Source organism: Lethenteron reissneri, chromosome 36, assembly GCF_015708825.2.
Source record: "Lethenteron reissneri isolate LAM-NWPU_2019-01 chromosome 36, ASM1570882v1, whole genome shotgun sequence".
In the NCBI taxonomy this organism is placed as follows: Eukaryota; Metazoa; Chordata; class Hyperoartia; order Petromyzontiformes; family Petromyzontidae; genus Lethenteron; species Lethenteron reissneri.
Window position 1 is genome coordinate 1,500,639 of NC_083814.1, and position 20,373 is coordinate 1,521,011.

The 20,373-nt window shown below is 46.8% G+C and overlaps 1 protein-coding gene and 1 non-coding gene across 12 annotated transcripts in view; both read left to right on the plus strand.

Annotated features, from left to right (window-relative positions):
• Window positions 1-1,324: 1,324 nt before the first annotated feature.
• Window positions 1,325-20,373, plus strand: part of EIF4G1 (eukaryotic translation initiation factor 4 gamma 1) — a 132,973-nt gene continuing 113,924 nt past the window's right edge. For 2 of the 11 annotated variants that reach the window (XM_061566333.1, XM_061566332.1), the window contains exons 1-2: window positions 1,325-1,495; window positions 1,655-1,831. In XM_061566333.1, the coding sequence (XP_061422317.1) occupies window positions 1,770-1,831 (62 nt within the window). In that variant the 5' untranslated portion in view covers window positions 1,325-1,495; window positions 1,655-1,769. The remainder of the gene's footprint in view (window positions 1,496-1,654; window positions 1,832-20,373) is intronic. The other 9 variants (XM_061566331.1, XM_061566338.1, XM_061566335.1 and 6 more) reach the window with 6 other exon arrangements.
• On the plus strand, window positions 20,125-20,263 carry LOC133351288 (small nucleolar RNA SNORA84). Its single transcript, XR_009756170.1, has one exon. It is a non-coding gene; the product is annotated as a small nucleolar RNA SNORA84 (small nucleolar RNA).

A 20,373-nucleotide genomic window follows, 5' to 3' on the forward strand; every position in this document is an offset into this window, starting at 1 on the left:
GGCGGCTCCCTGGCTCGGCAGAGCGGCCCCGTCGCTGTGGCACCACACTTTCGTGATCAATATTATCCATAATAGTTTTTTTTGTTAGATCGGGTAAATGTGTCGTTAAACCCACCACCACCCGACAGCCAATTAGGAACATGCCAATTCGTCACTAGTACAGCACACCGGTGTGTTGGAGAGCAAATCCACAACATTTACAATCTGAGTACGACGTTTCGCCAGTAATTAAAACCGGCATGTTATGGATTGATGAGTTCCTCCAGTAATCTGCCATTTCCAGCCCTGACCACGCAGGCGACGAAAGACGGATCACTGAATCGCGGCACTGTTCATGACGGCGTGGGGAGGCCTTCATCCAGCGGTGGATACAACATGTACAGTAGAAACATCATCATTGGCATCGGTGTGAAGAACCTCTCTCCCCTGGATATAGGGAGAGGCCATCGCTGGGCTGTCTTCATTCTAAAGGGCCTAAATAAATTGGCCAATAAATTAGCTGAAAGATCAGTCAGTTCCTCTAACTCCCTCCAGTATCCTCAAACGTGCCTGATTATTCCCACTAAAAGAATCCATTTGCTACAACTTTTTTTGGTAGAAAGAAGTCTCTACACGATGCTGCTCCACGATTCTGGAACACCTCTTCTGCTCATCGACAGCTTGGTTACTTTCACCTGTGCCTACTTTTTTTCTGGTACCTCTTACTCAAATTATATTTGTTTTGTGTGCTGTCTTTTACGTACCGAGTTTGTTAGTTTGGCAATATTCCTTAAGCACCCTGCTGTGCTCGCTCTCGCAATGTCGACGTTTCTGTCTCTCTTGTTTTTATTGCTGCTGCTGTGCTCACGTGGCACCACGGATCTCCCGTGTAGAAAAAAATAACAGCCGGGAAAACTGGCTGAACAGGATCATCCGCGTGACAGAACGTGTACACTTGATCCCAATAACATCCTGTTCTGGACATCTGTGACAAAGAGCTTCATAGCTCACCGGATTCCTCCAGATTTTCATTCTGCTCTGGGAAACACCACGGGAGCAGAGTCGTAATACCGGCCACCGGCCGCTAGGCGGCAGTGGGAGCCCCGCCCCGAGCCCCCTTGCTCCCCCCCACCCCTTTTCCCGCTCCCCCCTTTCCCCCTCCCTTGCCCCCCCTTGCCCCCCCTTCCCCCTCCCTCCCTTGCCCCCCTTCCCCCACCCTCCCCCCTCTCCCCCCTTGCCTTCGCGCTCCCTCCTCCACGTGCTCGGACCCACGCGCAACCCCCCGGCCACGTGGTGCCGCCACGGGGGAGACGGGGACGGAGAGCCAGGGGCAAGGAAGCGGGCGGAGCACGTACCGGGAGTGGGCGGAGCACGTACCGGAAAAGGGGCGTTATGACCCCCTCCCACCCCCCTCCCCCCCGCACGCCGGCGCGGGGCAGACTGTGACCCCGGAACTCATCACCTCCGTTTCCGGCGCCCTCCGCGCCCGTCCGTTTAATGGACTCTCTATAGAGAGGTACGCCATGTTGGGGCGCCCGGGACAATCCGCAACCATCCGTCGCGCAGCTTTCTCCATTTCTGGCGCCGCGCGACGCGGTCGACGCGCGGGACCCCGGCGCTCGGCGCGGCTCACGAATGCGTGCTCGGTGCGGTGCTCTGTGCGTGTGGCGCGCAGGTGAACGCGAGGCCCTTTTCCCCCCTCGCGGGCAGAGTGAGCACGGAGCTGTTCCCCTGCCCCCGCGTCTACCCGAGGCCGCCGCCGTCATTTCCCCCTGCCCTCCCCGGCTGCGATGAGTTTACCGAAAGGACGCTCGCCCCCCGCCTCGCAGGTTCGCCCAGGACTCCCGCAACAGTATCCTTGGCGCGATCCGAGCGCGGCCCCGTGGCCACCCGAGTCGGACGCCGGGCGGTAAATGGCGGCGCGCGGCGGCCCATGTGCACGCCGAGAGGGCATCGTCCGCGCGGCCCTCGGCTCGTGCTCCGCCCTGGCCCCGCGGCTCCCCGTGTCCGCTCACCGCAGCAGCCACACGTATCGGGACAAGCGCGGCTTGCCGGCGAGTCGGGGTGTGACCGTGGGTGACTTTGGGTGGCCATGGGGTGATTGCGCGTGGCTCTGAGCCGCCGGCCTGTTAGCTGACCGTTGACCAGACGATTAGTTTAATGGTTATTGTCGGTGACTTGGGGGCTGAATCTGCGCCAGTGAATTGGCTGGGGAACTGGCTGACCGTGGGCGACTTTGGGTGGCCGTGGTTGCTTCTGGGTGGCGGTGCTGGTTGACCGCGTGTGACTTTGCGGTGGCTGTGGGTGACTCGGACTCAATTGGAGACTGGGCCGAAGTGGCTGACCCGTGGGTGACTTGGGCTAGCCGTGCTCGGTTTTGGGGTGACTGGTGAGCTGGTTGATCCAGGGTGACTGGATCAACCATGGTTTATTGTGGATGACTGGGTTCTTCACAAGTCACACGTCTTCTGTTGTGTTTGGCTCATGGGGGTGGGTGGTGGCACTCGTGTGTATGTGATGGTGTGATTTTATGGGTGCGTAGACAAATATGGTTGTGTGGCGTTTTAACCGTGTGGCTTGTACGTGTTTAGTGAAGTGTGGTTCGGGGTCTGGTGGTGAATGCTGATGTGGCCAGGGATATAATTATGCCAAGAGTGTAGCTGTGGTTGGGCATGCGTGGTTGTATGTTACATAATGGGTGTGTGGAGGTTGTGGTACAGTAGTGAGTGGTTGTGTGAAAGGAGTCGATGGTTGTTGTGGATTGACATATGGTTGTTTGGTTTACGTATGATAGTCCTCTGCGAATGTGTGGTGTGCACAGTTGTGTGGTCCGCGCGTGGTTATGGGAGGCTGATTGTACTGTGAACTTATTTCGCACCGTACGTAGCCAACTGTGCTAATCGGTTTGTGCGGATTAACTGCGCGAGTTTCAGTGTTGCTGTGCCGTGTGTCCATTGTACACATCTGGCTTATCGGCGAGCCCGTGTGTGAGTACGTGAGGATGGCTATTAATCATTGTCGTGGTTGTCCATGGCATTTCTACGGTATGTGTGTGTGGTTCTGCGAGTTGGATGGATGGTTGTTAACGCGCGTTTGTTTCTTGGTGTCGGCCTACCGGCCGGCGAAAAGCCGCCAGCAGCAGCAGCAGCAGCTGCGCCGCGTGGTGTGAATGCTGATGGCGGCGTGGGGGGCGGGGTAAGAAGCAGAGCGCGCTGGGTGTGCCCACGGTGGGCCTTCGGCTTTTTGAGGCTGGCTGCCTGATTTTCCTGAGTGGCTGCTGCTGCTGCTGCGTGGATGATCTGCTAGCCGCATGGTTAGTGAGACTGGTCCCTTTGGTTGCCCCCCCCCCTCCCTCCCCTGTGCCCTCTCATCCTGACCATGCTGTGTCACCCGCGTGCATGGCTGTTGGGTCTGAGGGCCCAAAATAGCGTGGTCTGGTGGGTGTTGGTGGTGGGGGCTGGCTGGCTGCGTGTTGTGGTGGTTTTCGTGTCCATCCTCGTGCCCAGCCCACGCTTGGAAACGTATGAGCGTCGTCGGCACTGTACGCGTGTGCGCAGGGAGCGTGCAAGTGTGCGTGGCAGTACGCGCGTGCCTGCTTTGTCCCCCGCGGTGGTATTGCCGTGCGTGTGCTGTGGGGGCACGTACATGGTAAGGTTGTGAGGGTGCGTGTGCGCTGTAAGAAGAGAGCCACAAGGGCTGGCCTTGTCTGTGTGTGGGGGGTGGGGCCATAGCCGTATGTGACACGTCTTCCGTGGAAAATGTCAATACCCCAGGACCGACGCAAGGAGGAGTGTAGTGCCTGTGTTTTCTAAAAAAAAAGGAAGCCGCCACACTTCCAAGAGAGCAGTCGTAAAAAACGTGCCCAAAAGTGTGCTTACATTCCATGCGATTGTACTACACTGCTGAATGTGCGTTTGGCCCCCAACGAGCATGCTTTAAATGGCACAGCAAATGACAATGGTCTGCTTTTCTGAAGCCATCGGAATGTTGGGGAGGAACTCGTGAGACCTTTTTTTATGTGCCGCCACAGCCACCCCGCATTCATCCAAGCTTCGTTTAGATAATCATTAACGCAGTGGTTTCACAATTTTTTTGCGAGTTGGACGAAAGTGCTGGCTTTGCATTTTGGCGTATGTGCACACCACCAGTCGGCCCATACTCGTACAATGCCCACCCAATTTCTGGCGCATCGTTATGTAAGCCCCTTTTGCAGCGGTTTGATCCAAAGCCTTTGGCGCTTACCTGCATTTTTAGCTACCTTTGCGTTCGGTATCGGTGCACACGCTCTTTCACGGCAGAAGTTCTTCGTTGTTTGTGTGCAGTGTCCTGTGGCATGAAAAGTATGCAGCTACTATCGTGTCCTCTCTTGGGAAGAAATAAATTGGTTACGTTTCACTGAACTGCCGCTTGTCAGCTTGTGTTCTGTCAACGTATTTGATTTCAAATTTTGGTTGAAACTAAACAATCCTCGTAGGTTTAAATGTTTTTAGCATCACCGTTGTCATGGCAGCGCACTCGCAATACCCAGGTAGGTCACTTAATGTATGCTCTACCTCACGGAGCAAACGGTCATCGGCGCCCAATGACGACGACTTTTGCCGATGCTGCTTTGGGTGTGTGCAGCAACAGGTTAATTCCGTTTGTTCGTTCCCACTAGATTTGGTCATTGTCTTTTGCTGTCAGGGAAGAGCCTGCCCAAATCCGTTTTGGCAGGACCAAAGTGATCTTCCTTCCTGGGGTTCTTATCATTTTTGTCCGACTAATTTCTTATCCTGCACTTGTATTGTTTGTGCATCTTTGATGTGTTTTTGCAGTGTGGCATTGTTTTTTTGCTCCATGTGATGGATACTTTGCATTCGTAACAGACAAATCCACGTTTGGTCTATTTTCTTCCCCCCCCATTGCTTTTTTTACGAACCGTCTTACACTGTGACCCAGTATAAATGTCACGTATCCCAGTTTGTCACTGGCCACCAGCAGCAGTGTCAGCTCTGACATGTTGCTCCCCTGCTCAATTTTGGTCTTGCTATAATTGTGGTCTCTGATGCGAAGGTTGATTTTTGTTCTTCGATACTGTGACTAGTCCTTGAAATGAAATAAAACTGATTTAGTGAAACAGATTTGAATGAAACCGTTATTAACCTAGAATAAAATGGTGCTGGATTATTTTTTTGCTGATTGGCCAATGTATGGCACAAACATTTAACTATGTTAACATGGTTTTGGTAATTCATTGATAATGACAATTTGGCAACAGTAAGATGGTTAATTTGCATGTTCTAAGCTTTACTTTAAAATATGGTAATTCATTATTAACCATTAAGTAGACCTGCATACACTGCAAAAAACGTATGGACAGAGTAAGCGGCTTAGCTTCAAAAGTAAATGCAGTTCCAGGGTTAATTGTTGTCAAGCGTATTGAATAATGACAATGGTTTAGAGCCAGAGTAATACATGTGAGGGGGGCAATTGAGCATTAAAAGTGTGAGGTCGTGGTGTGCTTATGAAATGATAATTTTACGTCCCACCAAAATGACATCATTTCTGCTCTTGAGATTTTGTACCTCCTGTTGATACCCTTGCATTCTTTGCCTCGAGAGAGAGTGGCAGTGCTGTGATGAACCCAAGAGGTGGCCGAGGAATGGTTTAATGCATTATTGTGTTGTGTGTAAGAGGGCATGAATTCCTGCAAATGCTGTACCCCAGTCTACCGCTCTACACACTGGTGACCTCTTGATACCTTCTTGCCTGCATAACTTGGTTGTAATGGGCTGATTACTCACCCAGGTTGGTTGAGGACAGGCTTATTGAAGCTCTCTGTACCTTTTTTTTAGTTACTTTGTTCACATGCCCAGCTGAATTACATAGATCACAACTCAGTCGGTGGGGAGAATTCCTTGCAAATAGCGTCTTGTCAACTTTTAAGTTAATTTCAGCCGGGGTTGATGTATTTTGTTTGTTATTGCAAGAGGAGAAGTTCAATCACGGATTTCACTTTTTAGAACTAGGCACGTAATGTCGGCTTTAAATCCACTTTTTTGTAGCCTTTATAACTGTACAAACCATTGGCTATTTAAAAATGTCGAAGATATTTGCAAGTATGTGAAAGATTTAAAAATGTATTTGTGCGGGAGAAAGTGTACATTCTGGCATTCAATGATGCCGAAAAGTAGCTAAATTTCTGAAAAAGTCGGCAACTTGTTAATTGAGATGGACATGGCTGAACTTTCTAATGAAGGGATATTTAGACCTCGCACCTGATGAACCTTTAATGAAATTGTAGCGTTGCTCTTTCAATCTGCAATGATGAAAAAAGCCTTCCTGTTAAATTCCAGCACCATTATGAATGAATTAAGGGGCACCAATGTGGCTTTTATATAAACGCAACAATTTATTTTATCTTATGGTACCCTATGAAGAAAACAATGATTATCAAGTGCAATCTTTACTTGTACCATAACCGTGGTGCACACTCCTGAAGATAAACTAAAATGTGAACAAATAGATTTCCCCACAATTTTTTGCACAAAATCCAATTGTGGTGATGTGCCTGTAGGTATTGGCTGGTCGTAGATGCCGCACATGGATTTTGGGTTCAAGCAAGTCGATTCCCTGCTAGGCGTCGGGTTTCTCCATCCACTGGTCGACAGATGCCCTGGTCATTTGACACAATTGCGCCACATGGCCACCGTCATAAGCCCCAAAGCTTTGGTGGCAGCAGTGCTCGGGGGCGAATGCCAGAAAATGCCTCAAACAAGAGATGATTTGGTGCTTTTGTGGCACTGCCAGCGAGGATGTGCACCGAACCGCTGCAAAGGCTTGAGCAGTGGCTTCAAAGTCTGTCGTCCGCGGTGCGCCGTGCATTGTTTCCACATTGAGAGCCTTATTCCCTTGGGACTGACCTCGCTTAGCGGGACAAGACGCGTACAGCTAGCTTCGAAGTAGCGGTCACTCGGCAGCTCTGGAGCCTTATTCTTGGGGCCAAAGAGCCGATGGACGTCACATGATGCACGTGATGCACATTCAGCGCATATCCAGGGAGCACGTGACCCCGATTCTCATAGCCGATTGGACTTGGGCTACAACGGGCGAGGTCGGCTTTTATTACCCGCGTGTGGCGTAGTGCGACGTGGCCGATTGCCCAGACATGCCTCCTCGTGCCGTCACGGGTGACGCATTGCCGCAGCTCCTGCTGTATACCAGTGCCCGCTTTCCTCTGTGGCAGGGCATTTGTGGGAAGGACGCATCTTCCTCTTGACACAGAATGTCGCGAGAGTGCAGTGCATCCGCGTCTGTTCATTTTGCACTTTTCGTGGTTGATGTGCCCAACGCGTGTGTCGCTGAAATCGGTGAAATACTCTGCACCACTGCAGGTGTGGCATTCACACCGAGCAAGGCTGTGCACTCGGGTTTCAAATGTCAATCGTATTGATTATTGGTATGCGAAATGGTGTTTTGCAGCTGTCTGAAAAACGTTGCTCGTAAAATGATCATTACAACAGTTTTTTGGAACGGCCTTGTGCCACTTGCCAGGGGAATGCTGCTCCCCAATGTGTGTGTGGAAGGTGGGGAAATATTTCCTCAATCGGTTTTGATTATGAGTTTAACGCCCCTTGACTTCACCGTTGTATAATTGATCCAGACTCCAAAGGAACTTTTGGAACGATAAGCTATCGTCAAAAAAACCTCTTAAACGACTTAACGGCTTTCGATCTTTTGCGCTGCTGTAAATTTCTTATGCCCACGGAGTAGCTTACTTAGGGTGTGTGCCCATGCTGTGCAATTGTGGATTGAAGGGAAAAATGGCAAGTGTCCATGTTTTGGTTTCTGCACCCCAAGTTCATCTATTACAGTAATCATGACCGTACGCCCACAGCGTATCTGCGGGCTTCACATCACAATTCATCGTGTTTTGTTGCTGCGAAAAAAACGAATTACATAGAACGGCACGTCAACCGTTTCCTTGCTCAGTGAGGTGGCATTTTCAGCTGCAGGTATTCCACATTCCTTTGATAGTGGTGTGTGCGCGTACGATTATCTCTTGATTTCCTGTAAAGCGCTGCTCATTTCATCCTCTGCAGAGAGATGTCCAGCCAAGTTGACCCTTGACCGGGAATTCGGCTAACAACTTTTGCACTTGTGAATAATGTGATGCAAATAGAGTAACATCTTGACACTCGTGATTCAACTCCTTCGGTGTGCAGCATCGCAAGTAAAACACACCTTGTAGCGATCTTCGTGTTATAGGGACTTTTGTGGTTCCACGTGCACGCATCACCTTCCTCATACATTAATTACGCGGTCCACATGGCCTGGGGAGGCCCTTTGACCACAAGTTGATTGACAAAGGGCTGTAAATTATACATTATTGTTACAGTATTGGCTCTGCAACAAGCTGAATGGGATCCCTGCCCCCCCATTCTGGAATACAGTGGTAATAGCTAAAAGTACATTTTCTTATTGATAACGTGAAAAGCATATGCCAATCTCTTCATGTAGGGGCATGTACTGGATCATCCAGATTGTGTGGTTAAAATCTGCTTGGGATTCACAGATGTCCTATTCAGCCCGCTATTGACCACAGCAAAAAAAACGCACACATGTATTGTTTTTGTATAAACTGGACGAGTTACAAAGGGGGGATTTTGTTGACTTGATAAAAAACTGATTTAAAAGCCAATTCAACAAGAGACTGGATTTTTATTTAAGAGCCGTTTGAGAAGATGTTTGCATCCAAATGTAGTGGCCCATTGTAACACATGTCAGTGAGGCTCGCGCATTGCTTTAAACGAGCTCATTGACATTCAGAGGAGGTTTCTACTTAACATAATTGGCTACGTTGAAGTACAATGGATGTCGTTTGATGAAATTCCCCACGGAGTTAATTGCCACCAGGGTTTTGCTATTTAACCTTCTGTACTCAGTGCTGTAATGGATGCTACGCGAGTGGATGTTATTGGCAAGATTATGCTTTTAAAAACTGGAATATTTTTTCTCGAACCAGTGTAGGCACTCGCTTTTTTAGGCAGTGCACGTGATGTCAATGCAGCACAATGAATGAAATTGTTGGCGAATGGGTCGCTTGCCATTTGTGATGTGGCTATACAATGGCAAACAAATGTAGACGTCTAAATATATCTGTTACATGATTACATCGCAGATAATACTTAGGCATTTTTAAAATGGTTTTGGCTAGTTTAATTGTGAGGCTTAACGTGGGATCAACTAAGCACGATTGTCTTTCCCAATACCTGTGGTTGACAGCGGGTGCAAGCGCGTTGCTTGCCCCCGGGTGCATTTGCTGGGGGAGATGTAGGGTCGGAAGCAGCTTTTCCGACTCCAGTCATGCTCTCCGCTCATGGCCACCACCGGTGTATCGGGTTCACTTTGCCATTTTGCGTCACATCCAGAGTGAGGGAGAAGGAAGAAAGCTTCATGGCCACACCAGAACCCGAAGCGGAGGTATCGAGTGGGACTGCTGCCTGCAAGCAGGTGTGACGAGAAAGCCTTGTGTGAGGTGGCCAGCATAATAGCCACAATTGTGCCGCAGGCGCCGCGGTGGCGAGATGTTGACCACCTCGCCTGTTATGCAGTAGGTCGTGGGTTTGATCCCGACCCCTGACGCCTGTATATTTGGAGTTTACATGTTCTCCCTGTGGTCGCGTGAAATTTTCTCCGGGTCCTCCGGCTTTTCCCTTCACATTTAGAAACATGCGCGTCAGCAGAGTATTTGGCTGCCATAAATTTTCCACGTGATAAGCCACTTTGTTGAGCCATCATTTGTGGCCAGGTCGCTTCTAAAAAAGAGCTATTTTCTCTGCCTGATGAAGACCGATTGTGTTGTGATCGAAACATTGTACACGCTTTTATTTAACTCGCTCTGTTGTTGTATCCTCAAATCTTGTAACTCAATTTTAACCCACTTCCCAATGTGGTATCGACTGCAAACTTGGTATACTTTTGTCATACTGATGACTACTTTCTTCTATCATAAAACAATCTATTTTTAAACATTCTTTTTTATATGTTATGTTTTGGCTTGGGTCTAATTGTCCACGGTCAACTGACGTTTGCTGTAATTGGCCACGGTCCCTTACCTTATGGCAAACTTCGGGGCCACTTCCTGGAGTCGTGGAGTTCTGCCATTACTAGTACATTTCATAAAAGCGTGTGTAAAATTTTTTTAAAAAAAATATTACTTATTGTTTTTATTATTTAAAAAACATTTTTTACCCGATTTTATTTTCTATTTATGTGACTTTACCGAAAGAACCAAGAATAAGAGCTATACAGCTCAGTGGGCCTTCTTACCTGGTAAAATAAAAAAAGTTCATTTAAATGATCATTAATCGAATATAGGAAATAAACGTGAAAAGCTTTATTTGTTACAAGACGATGAGAAGTTCACCTTTTTCACCCTAAAAACATAGTTTATAATATTTAAACACTCAATTTTAATAAAAGTTTAGAACATATTAAAACATTTATATTAATAGAAACATTGATCAATTAGGAATAAAGAGAATAAAAAAGTGCATCAAATGAGCATAAAATAAGAATTACGTTATTGATCTTGTTTAACTTTTAAGTTAAGATCGGCCAGTTACTCTCAAAACGCGCATAACAGGGCAGGTCGCTGATTGGCTGAGGTCTGCTTCCGAGTCCGCTTAGAAGCGCTCCGATTGGCCGAAGTTGGCGGGAACCGCCTGATATTGTAAACATAGTTAATTGAAAAATGTATCGTTAGTAGAAACAATGGGGCACCCTATGGGAAGTGGATCGCGAATTGGAATATCGTTGAATCTGTAACAGATGGCGTAAAGGAGGCACGCGGATCACTGACTGCTTATCTATATTTTATCACAGCTTGGAGCCTGGGATTCAAACCTAGGATATCGATGGTGCTGGCTCGGATGGGTTAAGTTAGGTGACTTATGCTCCTGAAGCCACCAGTCCACTGTGCTCATTACCTTCGACAGTAGAACAACACATTGTGACACAAAGCTATCTTGAAACTAGATACCACCCCTGACTTCTCCTTTGTGTCTTGTGAACACCTCTGAGCAGCATTAATACTGTAGCTGAGCATGGCACGCTTGTGTTCACATGTTACTTAATGGTGAGGATATATTTGTTATTGAAAAACTTTCATTGACGATGTTAACCAAGTTCTTCATAATTGTGTTACTTTAAATATAGGTGCATGTCTATGCAGGCTGCTTTTGGAACTCTTTATCACTGCAGCGCTACGTTAAGCAGATATTCAGCTCAGGCCGTGTGACTGCTTTTGCCCTCCAAACGTTTTGCCGTGTATTTTTTGCATGTGCCTTTTTACAAGTGGTATATATTCGCTTATCTGCCCTTGATGGCTGGGCACTTATGAGGGAGAGTACAAAACCACATTTTAAAAACAAATTTTCACAATCATTTGCGACCAGGCTGTTGGGGGTTAATGATCAACTTTCTGCGCCTAGCATTTTGGGGTGGTTGGTCGTGCACTGAGCTTGCCTGACTTTTAACGCCTGGAGATGTCACTTCTTGGTTCAGGTCGTGAATTATGGAGCTTGGTTAACGTGGAGTTTAATCTTGCAGTACGAGAACATTTTTTATTGCTGGGGGCTTCAATCCACAATCCCAGAAGTGTGCGGTGCACTCAGGCAGAGGGTTGTGTCCCTTTGGAGTATGTGAGCATCATCGCTTGCGTCCCCACGAATCTTAACAACTTGGAAACAATAATGCCACCAATTCTGGTGGAGCAAACTGGCTCCATCGAGCAGAGCCTGCAGACCATGATGTTACCCAAAAAGAACGTTTAGTATTTGCATACAGATTTCCACTTGAAACCACTGTTTACTGGGCGAGGCATGTTAAGGTCAGCCGGTGTCTTAATCCACATCATATATGAGGTTATCAAGCAGGGTTTAGCACATGTGGATGGGCTTCTCTCCGAGGAATCGCCACGTTGCTGAGAATGAGTGGCATCAGATGTTTAGTTCAGCCTGCTTGAATTCCTTCTTAAGAGTTTTTAAGCACGTTCTTTTAGAGGACACTGATGAAAAACATCGTTAGGATTAGTCATTATTGGAATAAATATTGATACTGGAGGAATCCGATGAGCTATAAAGCTCGTTTTCACACATGTCCAGTGGGGGTATATATGGACGTTACAACAACAAACACTACAAAAACGCAAGTGCAACGTCGAAGAAAGTTAAACAAATCGGCCAAACACATACAAATCAAACAACCATTCCCATGCTCCCAAACATTTTTTTCAAAGTTAGGTTTTTTAAAATCTGTTTTGGGATTCCACTGTGTGAAATGGTCACGTGTGGGGTGTTGGACACGGTAGAATCTCGCCAGACAGAGGTCTGCGATCGCAGTCTTGTAATAGACATGTGCTTCCCAGTGGTTTTGTCAGAGTGCTGTTGCTTCGTAACATAACGCCTGTTTGTCATTAATTCGGCACGTGCGAATTTTGAGGGTATTGTATAAAAGACTCATAGAATCTTGATTTTGAAGCTTTCGTGACTGCAGGAATCCATACTCTGGTTCTTTCGGTAAAGTCACGTAGGTATAAAATAAATTAAATCACACCCATTTCAAACCTTTTAAAACAGTCTGCCTCAGCAGCAGGCCATGCTTTCCCACCTGATGACGGACGCTTGTGTTGCGTCTGAAACGTCGTGATTTCTTTTATTTTATACCTACGTGACTTTACCAAAAGAACCAAAGAGTATAGACTCATAGAAGTTGAAAGTTGATAAAATTTTGGGGACGGTGTCTCGCGTTTGATGCATTAGGCCGTAGCACACCGCTGCGTGCTACCCCCCCCCCCCCCCCAATTGGCATTTCTTAAAGCTTGTGCGAGCACGTGGAAAATGATAAGCTTTTAATCTGATGAGCTATTTCGGTGAAAAGGGCTTGCCTGTCGAGGGAGACTCAAAAATGTGACTTGCGATGAATAACATTTTCTTCACCCTCCCCCCCCCACTATCACCATTCCGCGATTGGTGGAGGTGTGACGCATATACACCGGAGCGAATACATCGTTTTTCATGTGTTTAACATCGACTGCACGTTGGCTGCCACGGTGCAGAATATGCCTCGCTAGGTATACCTCTCCACAGAGGTGTGGACTCGAGTCATGTGACTTGGACTCGAGTCAGACTCGAGTCATGAATTTGATGACTTCAGACTCGACTTGGACTTGCATAACAATGACTTTGTCCCACCTCTGAGGTGTGGACTCGAGTCATGTGACTTGGACTCGAGTCAGACTCGAGTCATGAATTTGATGACTTCAGACTCGACTTGGACTTGCATAACAATGACTTTGTCCCACCTCTGCCTCTCCATGGCAATTTTTCGAATTAAGCAAACTTCCGACCGCGCCAGCTGCTGCTGCCCACGCCGTCGTCCTAGCAAACCGCCGGCCAGGGTGTGTCCTACAATTGGCTTGAAATGCGTGGGAAAGTGCCCCCCTCTAAGCCCCCTCCTGTCTTGGCCACACCCGAGAACTTGTGGGTTGGCATACGATGCCTTGAATGGAATGCAGCTTAGCTGAGCCTGTGTGTTTGTGCGCGTGCACGTTTGCTTTCACTCATTAATTACACTCGAAGGTTGTATATATATTTAATGCCTGCTTTTCTGCCTGGTATTTGTTTTTGTTGTTATACATTCCTCGTTGCTGATCAAGAAGATCACTTTGCCATTTAAGTAGAGAATGCTGTGTACAATTTGCAGATGGTGTCAGTGGCCCCTTCTGAAGAGCGGAGGTTACAGATGTAAGAAAGTTGAAGACGTTGGCACGTTTATATTTTGGTAATAGTACAGTCAGTGGCCACTTGTTTAGTCCGGTAAAACACGCTGCACCAGTTGGTTGCGAGTGAGGGTGGGCGGTGGTGGGGATATACCATTGTCGGGTTGCTGTGTTGTCGTCCGTCATCACCTTTGTTTACTGTTACTCTGCAGCTGTTGCAAATGCGGCTTTGAAACGTGAGCACAGTGTATTAGGGCTGCTCGTAAATGGCTTTTAGGGGAGAGAACAAAAACACGTTTGATTGTTGCAAAGTGGGGCACTTCCTTGGACACCCATTTTTATCCGCGTGGTGCAGACTGGCTGAATGTGATTGGTAGGAGCGGTGGGACACAGCACTTTGCGCACAGCCGCTACGAACCTGGTGGACCCGAGGTAAATTTGTGGCCACAATTAAGATCGGTGGTGAAAGTTATCTGAACCGGTCCTGGGTACCACCACCATCACGTACTGACTATCGTGGTGAAGTATGGTCAAACAGCCCCCACGAGCGTTACAGCCTGGGAAGGCCTCTGTGCAACAGTGGAATGACGCTGTTCCGCCATGTTCCAGTGGATCTTTCTCTTAAAATGGCCAGCAGCGAGAATTACTTTGTACCTGCACCGGTGAGGGGATATTACTATCATTAAATGTAGTTGCAGTATTTGGGAATAGATATTGTGATAATATTGATAGGTGCCGTAATCAAATATGTAATTTGGATTATGAATGGACATGTAGCGGTTTAGTGTCGTAAATGACCCTGTGTCGATTAGCATCTGCCCTGCAGTAGATGGGAAGTTTTGGTCGTGATGCGCGCACATTTCCCGGGTGGGTTTGTAACTCTGAACAATGGACTTTTTTTTTCCTCCTCCAGGGTACTGACCGATGTTGTTCACGATATGTCGAGATTGTCTGACATTGCCCCGGTTGTCGTTACGAGCTTCTTTGTTACTTTACACTGCGGTTGTGATGCATCATAGCATGTCGTCGTCTCCCCCCCCCCCCCCCCCCCCCCACGTACCGTTTCGGCCTGTTGAGTTTAAACTACATCCAAGTGTACATCTTGCTCTCTGTGAAACCAGTAGTTTGTGGTGTGCATTGCAAAACAGCTTGTTGAATATGGTTTATTATCTCTTTGAATACAATCTCCAGAAGTCCTATTATTTGTTTCAAATAATAATTCTAATTTATAATGCGCATTCCATCCTAGGATCCTAATGTGCAAAATATGGAAAGTTCCCTTTGCCTACTGCAGCATATGCGATTGCGAACACTGCCCAATAATCTCCTCGGCCAAACAGGGCATGGACAAACCTATCTGGCCAAACAGAAGCTGGTTGATAGTACGTGTGGACCCATCCGACCCATCTTGACCGGGTGGGATTATGCCAAGATTTTTCAAGGATATGTGAGCTTTTTGCAACATCAAGCTGGCGCTGGAGTTCTTGTAAATGGGTCCCCCATTTTGTAAGCATAAAGAAGAGCGAGGGCACAATCGTGATCGAGAGGACCCAGAGCTTGTGTTGAGTGACAGGCCAGGTAACTTCCACACAGCAGTCCCAAGCAGGAGCCCAGGGCCACCGAGGCAAAATTTTAACTACCTCACCTGGTATACAGGAAGTCGTAGGTTCGATTCCGACCCCCGACGCCTGCTGTATATTTGGAGTTTGCATGTTTTCCCCGTGGTTGCGTGGATTTTCCTCTGGGTCCTCCGGGTTTTCACTCTGCATTTAGCAACATGCGTTTAGAGTATTTGGCTGCTATAAATTTACACTTGGTAAGCCACTTCCTTGAGCTTTGATTTGTGGCCAGGTCGCTTCTGAAGAGCTATGTAGCAGCTCAGTGGGCCCTACCTTTAATAGTTTATAATAAAATATTTTTGAAGAGCGAGGACAGTGAGAGATGTCACTTGACACACGAGAGAGCAACATGAGAGGAACATAGAGACACGAGAGAGGTACAGAGGAGAGATGCACGGGACGAGCGATGGGGAGTGAGATGGACCTTGGACGACCCCTCTGCCCGATCTCCCCCCCCTCCCCCACTTGAGACACTCTGTGTCAGAGTACAGTTTTCTTGAATCCAGTGCAAAAGACATCATGGTCACTTCCTTGTCAAGGATGTGGAAGCTTCCAATAGGTTTTCTTTATTCACATTTGCTGCTCTAGAAGAAGATGTCTTTGTTCTGAAGCTTATCATTAACATCGACTCTTCTGACCCATCCGACAGATGCAGCACACTTGAGGCTTGAAAGCCTCTTGATGGAGGGTTTCCTTGTCTCTCCAACACACTGGCATGGCAACAGACATTCTTAATTGATAGGCTCGTGGCATTTTTAGGTGTGAGCGATGATGCATTAGCATTTAGCACCAGCCGTGATGTTCTGTGTGCCCGTAAAGTGGCCAAGTCTGATTGTGACTGCCAGATGTGGCTGTCGTGCTTTGTAACCTTTGCTACCGAGTTCAAGGAATAGGTCGTGCCGTGTGTTCACGCCCAATGTGCTAGACCAGTTTACTCTCTCTGGCAATTGTTTTTTGAAGTTATGCCAAAAATAGGCGTGCGTAGGCATTCGTTAAAATATGTAGACAATCGGAATACAGTGATCCCTCGTTTATCGCGGTTAATGGGGACCGGAACCCCTCGCGATAGGTGAAAATCCGCGAAGTAGGATTGGCCCCCTAGGAATTTCCGTATGTGTGTGTGGGTACCAGAATGTTTAAAATATGTATATTTATACTTTATATATATATTTTACTTAAATCTATTTAATTATAAAACCTTAATATTATACATTCACTCTCTCTCATACGATACGTATTATGGTGTTTTACACTCACCAATGACAGTAGTATCTTGAGACTTGACTCCAGTAATGACGACGACGATGACAATGACGATGACAATGACAGACCTGTGCAGTTTGATGAATGTGATTATGAATGATGATGATGATGGTGTTACTGCACAGGTATAATGAGGCCTTTAAATCAGTTCAAAAAATCCGCGATGCACTGAGGCCGCGAAACTTGAACCGCGAAGTGGCGAGGGATTACTGTACTATTTTCTAGCATTATCTCCTGGGAAATATTGTCCTGCACATGTCCTATTTTGACCCCAATCCAGACAATTTTGGTTTTTGCATCAAACGTTCCGAAATTAACTTTAACCCCCGTTGGTTAATGTAGACGTGAAATCACCTGTTGGAGGGCTGGCTCTTTCTTGCATTTATGAGCTTCCAAAGCAATCGGCTGTGCTATAAGCACAAATGCAAAGTAAAGACTTGTTGTCACTAAAAAGACACTGATATATGTTTGTTTCCCGTAGGGTAGACATTGGCTCTGAGGTATTATCAAAGGCCCTGCTTGATGGGACATTTTATTACTGGATGTGCTTTGCTCCAATATTTATTCAGAGACTGCTGCAACAAGTTGTCTGTCTCTTGTCATGGCAAATCTGGTGGTTTATTGCTGTTGTTTTGTAGTGGGTTTAGTGTAACATTGAGGCCCCGATTTGAATAGGATCCCCACACGTATCCTCGTGTGATTTCAGGCAAGTATATTTCATGCCTGGTTTGTGAATTTAAAACTATAATTTCAAAGACAGCCTCTTCAATATTAAATTCCAGGTCAAGAAACAGAAGAGCCAGTGTTAAAAATACATCCTCGCTTGGGTTTTTTTATGAAATACCGAAATGTTCTTGTTGATAGGTACAACACATTCAATAAATATGAGAATATGTTTTCCCCTTTTTTCTGGCAACAAAGACAATGCATATATTATTAGAGTACGTTTTTTGTTTGCATTCTGACAACAAGTATTGTGGTTAATGCAGACATGATACCTTGTAAAAGGTTTCAGTTTGGTGTTTTAACATCTTAACACCTGTTTTCTTGTCAGAAAGAAGGGGAAAAACCTATTATCATATTTTGGTACTGACAAAGGAGGTCCCATGATGTAGATTCAATAAATACTTGGATTTTACAAGGTCAAAGGAAATTCAGATTACATTTTCATATCCCGGTGTAGCATAGTGTAGTAGATGCTATGAGAGTTGTGCAGTTCCTACACAAAGTCTTGTCGTCTTTGAAACAGTCTTCCTGTGTCACGTCCAGAAATCCAGTCTCCTGAATAAATACATCTTACCAAGGAGCGGTCTGTTTGCAGAGCATTGCGGACCGCTTGGGTCACCCCTTTGCTTGAATGGGCACTTGGACAAGAATATCCGGGGAAGTGGTAACAAGCGATATGAGCCCTCCATGTACTTAAAATTTGCAAAGAACACTTTGCACCTTAAATCTGTACCGATTGTTCATTGCTTTCGAAGTTCAGTTTTTGCTGAATCGTGTTGGCAAGGGGGAACCTGCTGTATTTTCTCCACCAATGGGTGTGCTTACTTTGAACAATTGTTGTCAAAGAAAAGCAATAAAGCAGATGTTCATTCTCACAAATGGTGAGCCGAGCACTGCCACAGTCCCTTGGAGACTTGTGGAGTCACAGGTCCCATGCTGCATTGTGGCAGCCCCCCCCCCCCCCCCCACCTTGACAGCTGCTGTCCCTGTGTCACTAACGTGATACTATCGGGATGTGCTCACTTCTGTCGTGGTCATGCAAAGCCATTCCTGCACGGGCTCCTTTTATCATTTTCTAATTTCTCATTGCCTCGTGTAAGATGGAGCATAACAACAGACAGAGGCAATTGAGATGGTCAGGGCATCTGAATCGTATGGACGAGAACCGCGTTGCAAGGCAGGCAATGAGTGGAAATGTACTGAAAGGAACACTGCAGAGAGGGAGACGCCAAGAAAGATTTCCGGAGGCACGATAAACGACGATTTAGAAGTCATTGGAATATTGTGGGGAGATGTGGCTCCACTAGCCTGAAAACTTGCAAGTTGTGGCCAAAGCCGTGTCGCGGAACTGCCTGCGTTGCAGGTATAAAAGGGGCCTTGCGCCGAAGGTAATTTTGACCAGGCACTGACCTCAAGGGGCCAGTCCACACAACTGCTTCCGTGATGGATTTGTTTTGGAAGGGCGGCGCTCAGTGTTTGTGTGTGGAAAGGCTGTGGTATGTTTATTAAGTTCTGTTTTCCAAAAACTGCAGGCTGCCCTCGTCGACTTAATTGTTTCATTTGATCCAATTCTCTCAACAACTGTTCTTGGTTATACCTTGTGTTCCTGAAGATCAGTGGGAACAGAATATGGACCATATCGAGGCCAAAAAACCACATGAGCAAAATTGGTTTAGGAAAAGTTTATTTAGGGTGCCTCGGGGTGTAGTTCTTCCCCACATCAAGTAACATGAGTAAAGTGCATGTTATTAGGTGACACGCCTTAATCAGAGTTAATCACAGCAGCCATTTCCCAAAATAATGTGATTCATAAACAAAGTCAAACAAATGGAGAAATATCACCATGTGAAGAGTTTTTGACGGGTGGACTATATCATGCGAAGGAAATTAACTGCAGGAATGTTAGTATAACTTTATAAGTGATACTAAAGTGGGGCGCGAGAAGTACGAGCAAAGCAAAAGTGGTGTGCAACCACGCTTGTAACGACCCTTTGAGTAATCAACTTAATCTCCATGGAACTGCCGGTGACTGATAACTGCCCCGCCTGTTGCGTCTGGGGTTTGAGTGAACGACCTCGGTCCCTCGGGCGGCATGCAGACCCCAAAGACATTCAAGTTGTCCACCCCTCTTCCTAGTCCCTTGCTAGCTCCCGCCAAGATCATTTGGCTGCTAGAAATTACCACGTGATTAACCACTTGAGCTACCAGTGGTGGCCAGGCTGCTTCTGAAAAATAACTAATTGCTCAGTGGGCTTTACCTGGTAGAATAAAAATGGCTTGGGTCAAGTTTATTAATGTATTTTTAGTGATTCGCTTACCTTTCCTAGACTTAGCACTCCTATCGGTTTATTTTTGTATTTGCTGTAACTTTCTGGCAAGCCCCCCCCTCCTTACTGGTCATATTTTTAAAAAAGAGCTTCATAGCTCATCGGATTTCTCCAGTCTGAATAAAGATTCTGAGTTCTAAAAGTTCCAGAAACAATATTTGTGTTCGAACCAATGCCCTCATATTCTGTAGCGCACACTGACGGCGGGGCGATGGTTGCAATAAATATAATCGAGCCTGGTCGTGTCTTTTAAAAGTCAATGCCAACTCCGGGTGTTACAGCTCTCTCTCCTCTACCTCGCGTGGGGAGAAGCCAACAAGGGCTGATGGGAATTCTCCGGGTCCTCCGGTTTCTCTCTCCCCATTTAAAAACTTGCGTTTAGAGCATTTGGCTACAATACATTTCCACGTGATAAGGCCCTTCGTGCAGGGAGGGGTGGGTATGATGTGCCTTGTGGTTGCCGGGCTCCTCTGCCTGTGTGGAGACTTACGGTTTATTTTAACAATGGCACAGAGTAACATTCTGGGGCATAAGCGTGGCGTTTGTTGCAACGGTACAGACTTCACAGCCCGGTCCCAGATACACACGGTTTCACAGACTGATGCGCAAAATCGGGGAATGGTTTAAAAAAATTATGTTTTAGAAACATGTAGCCCCATTAAAAACTGTTGTGTACTATTGTTATCCACACGGGAAT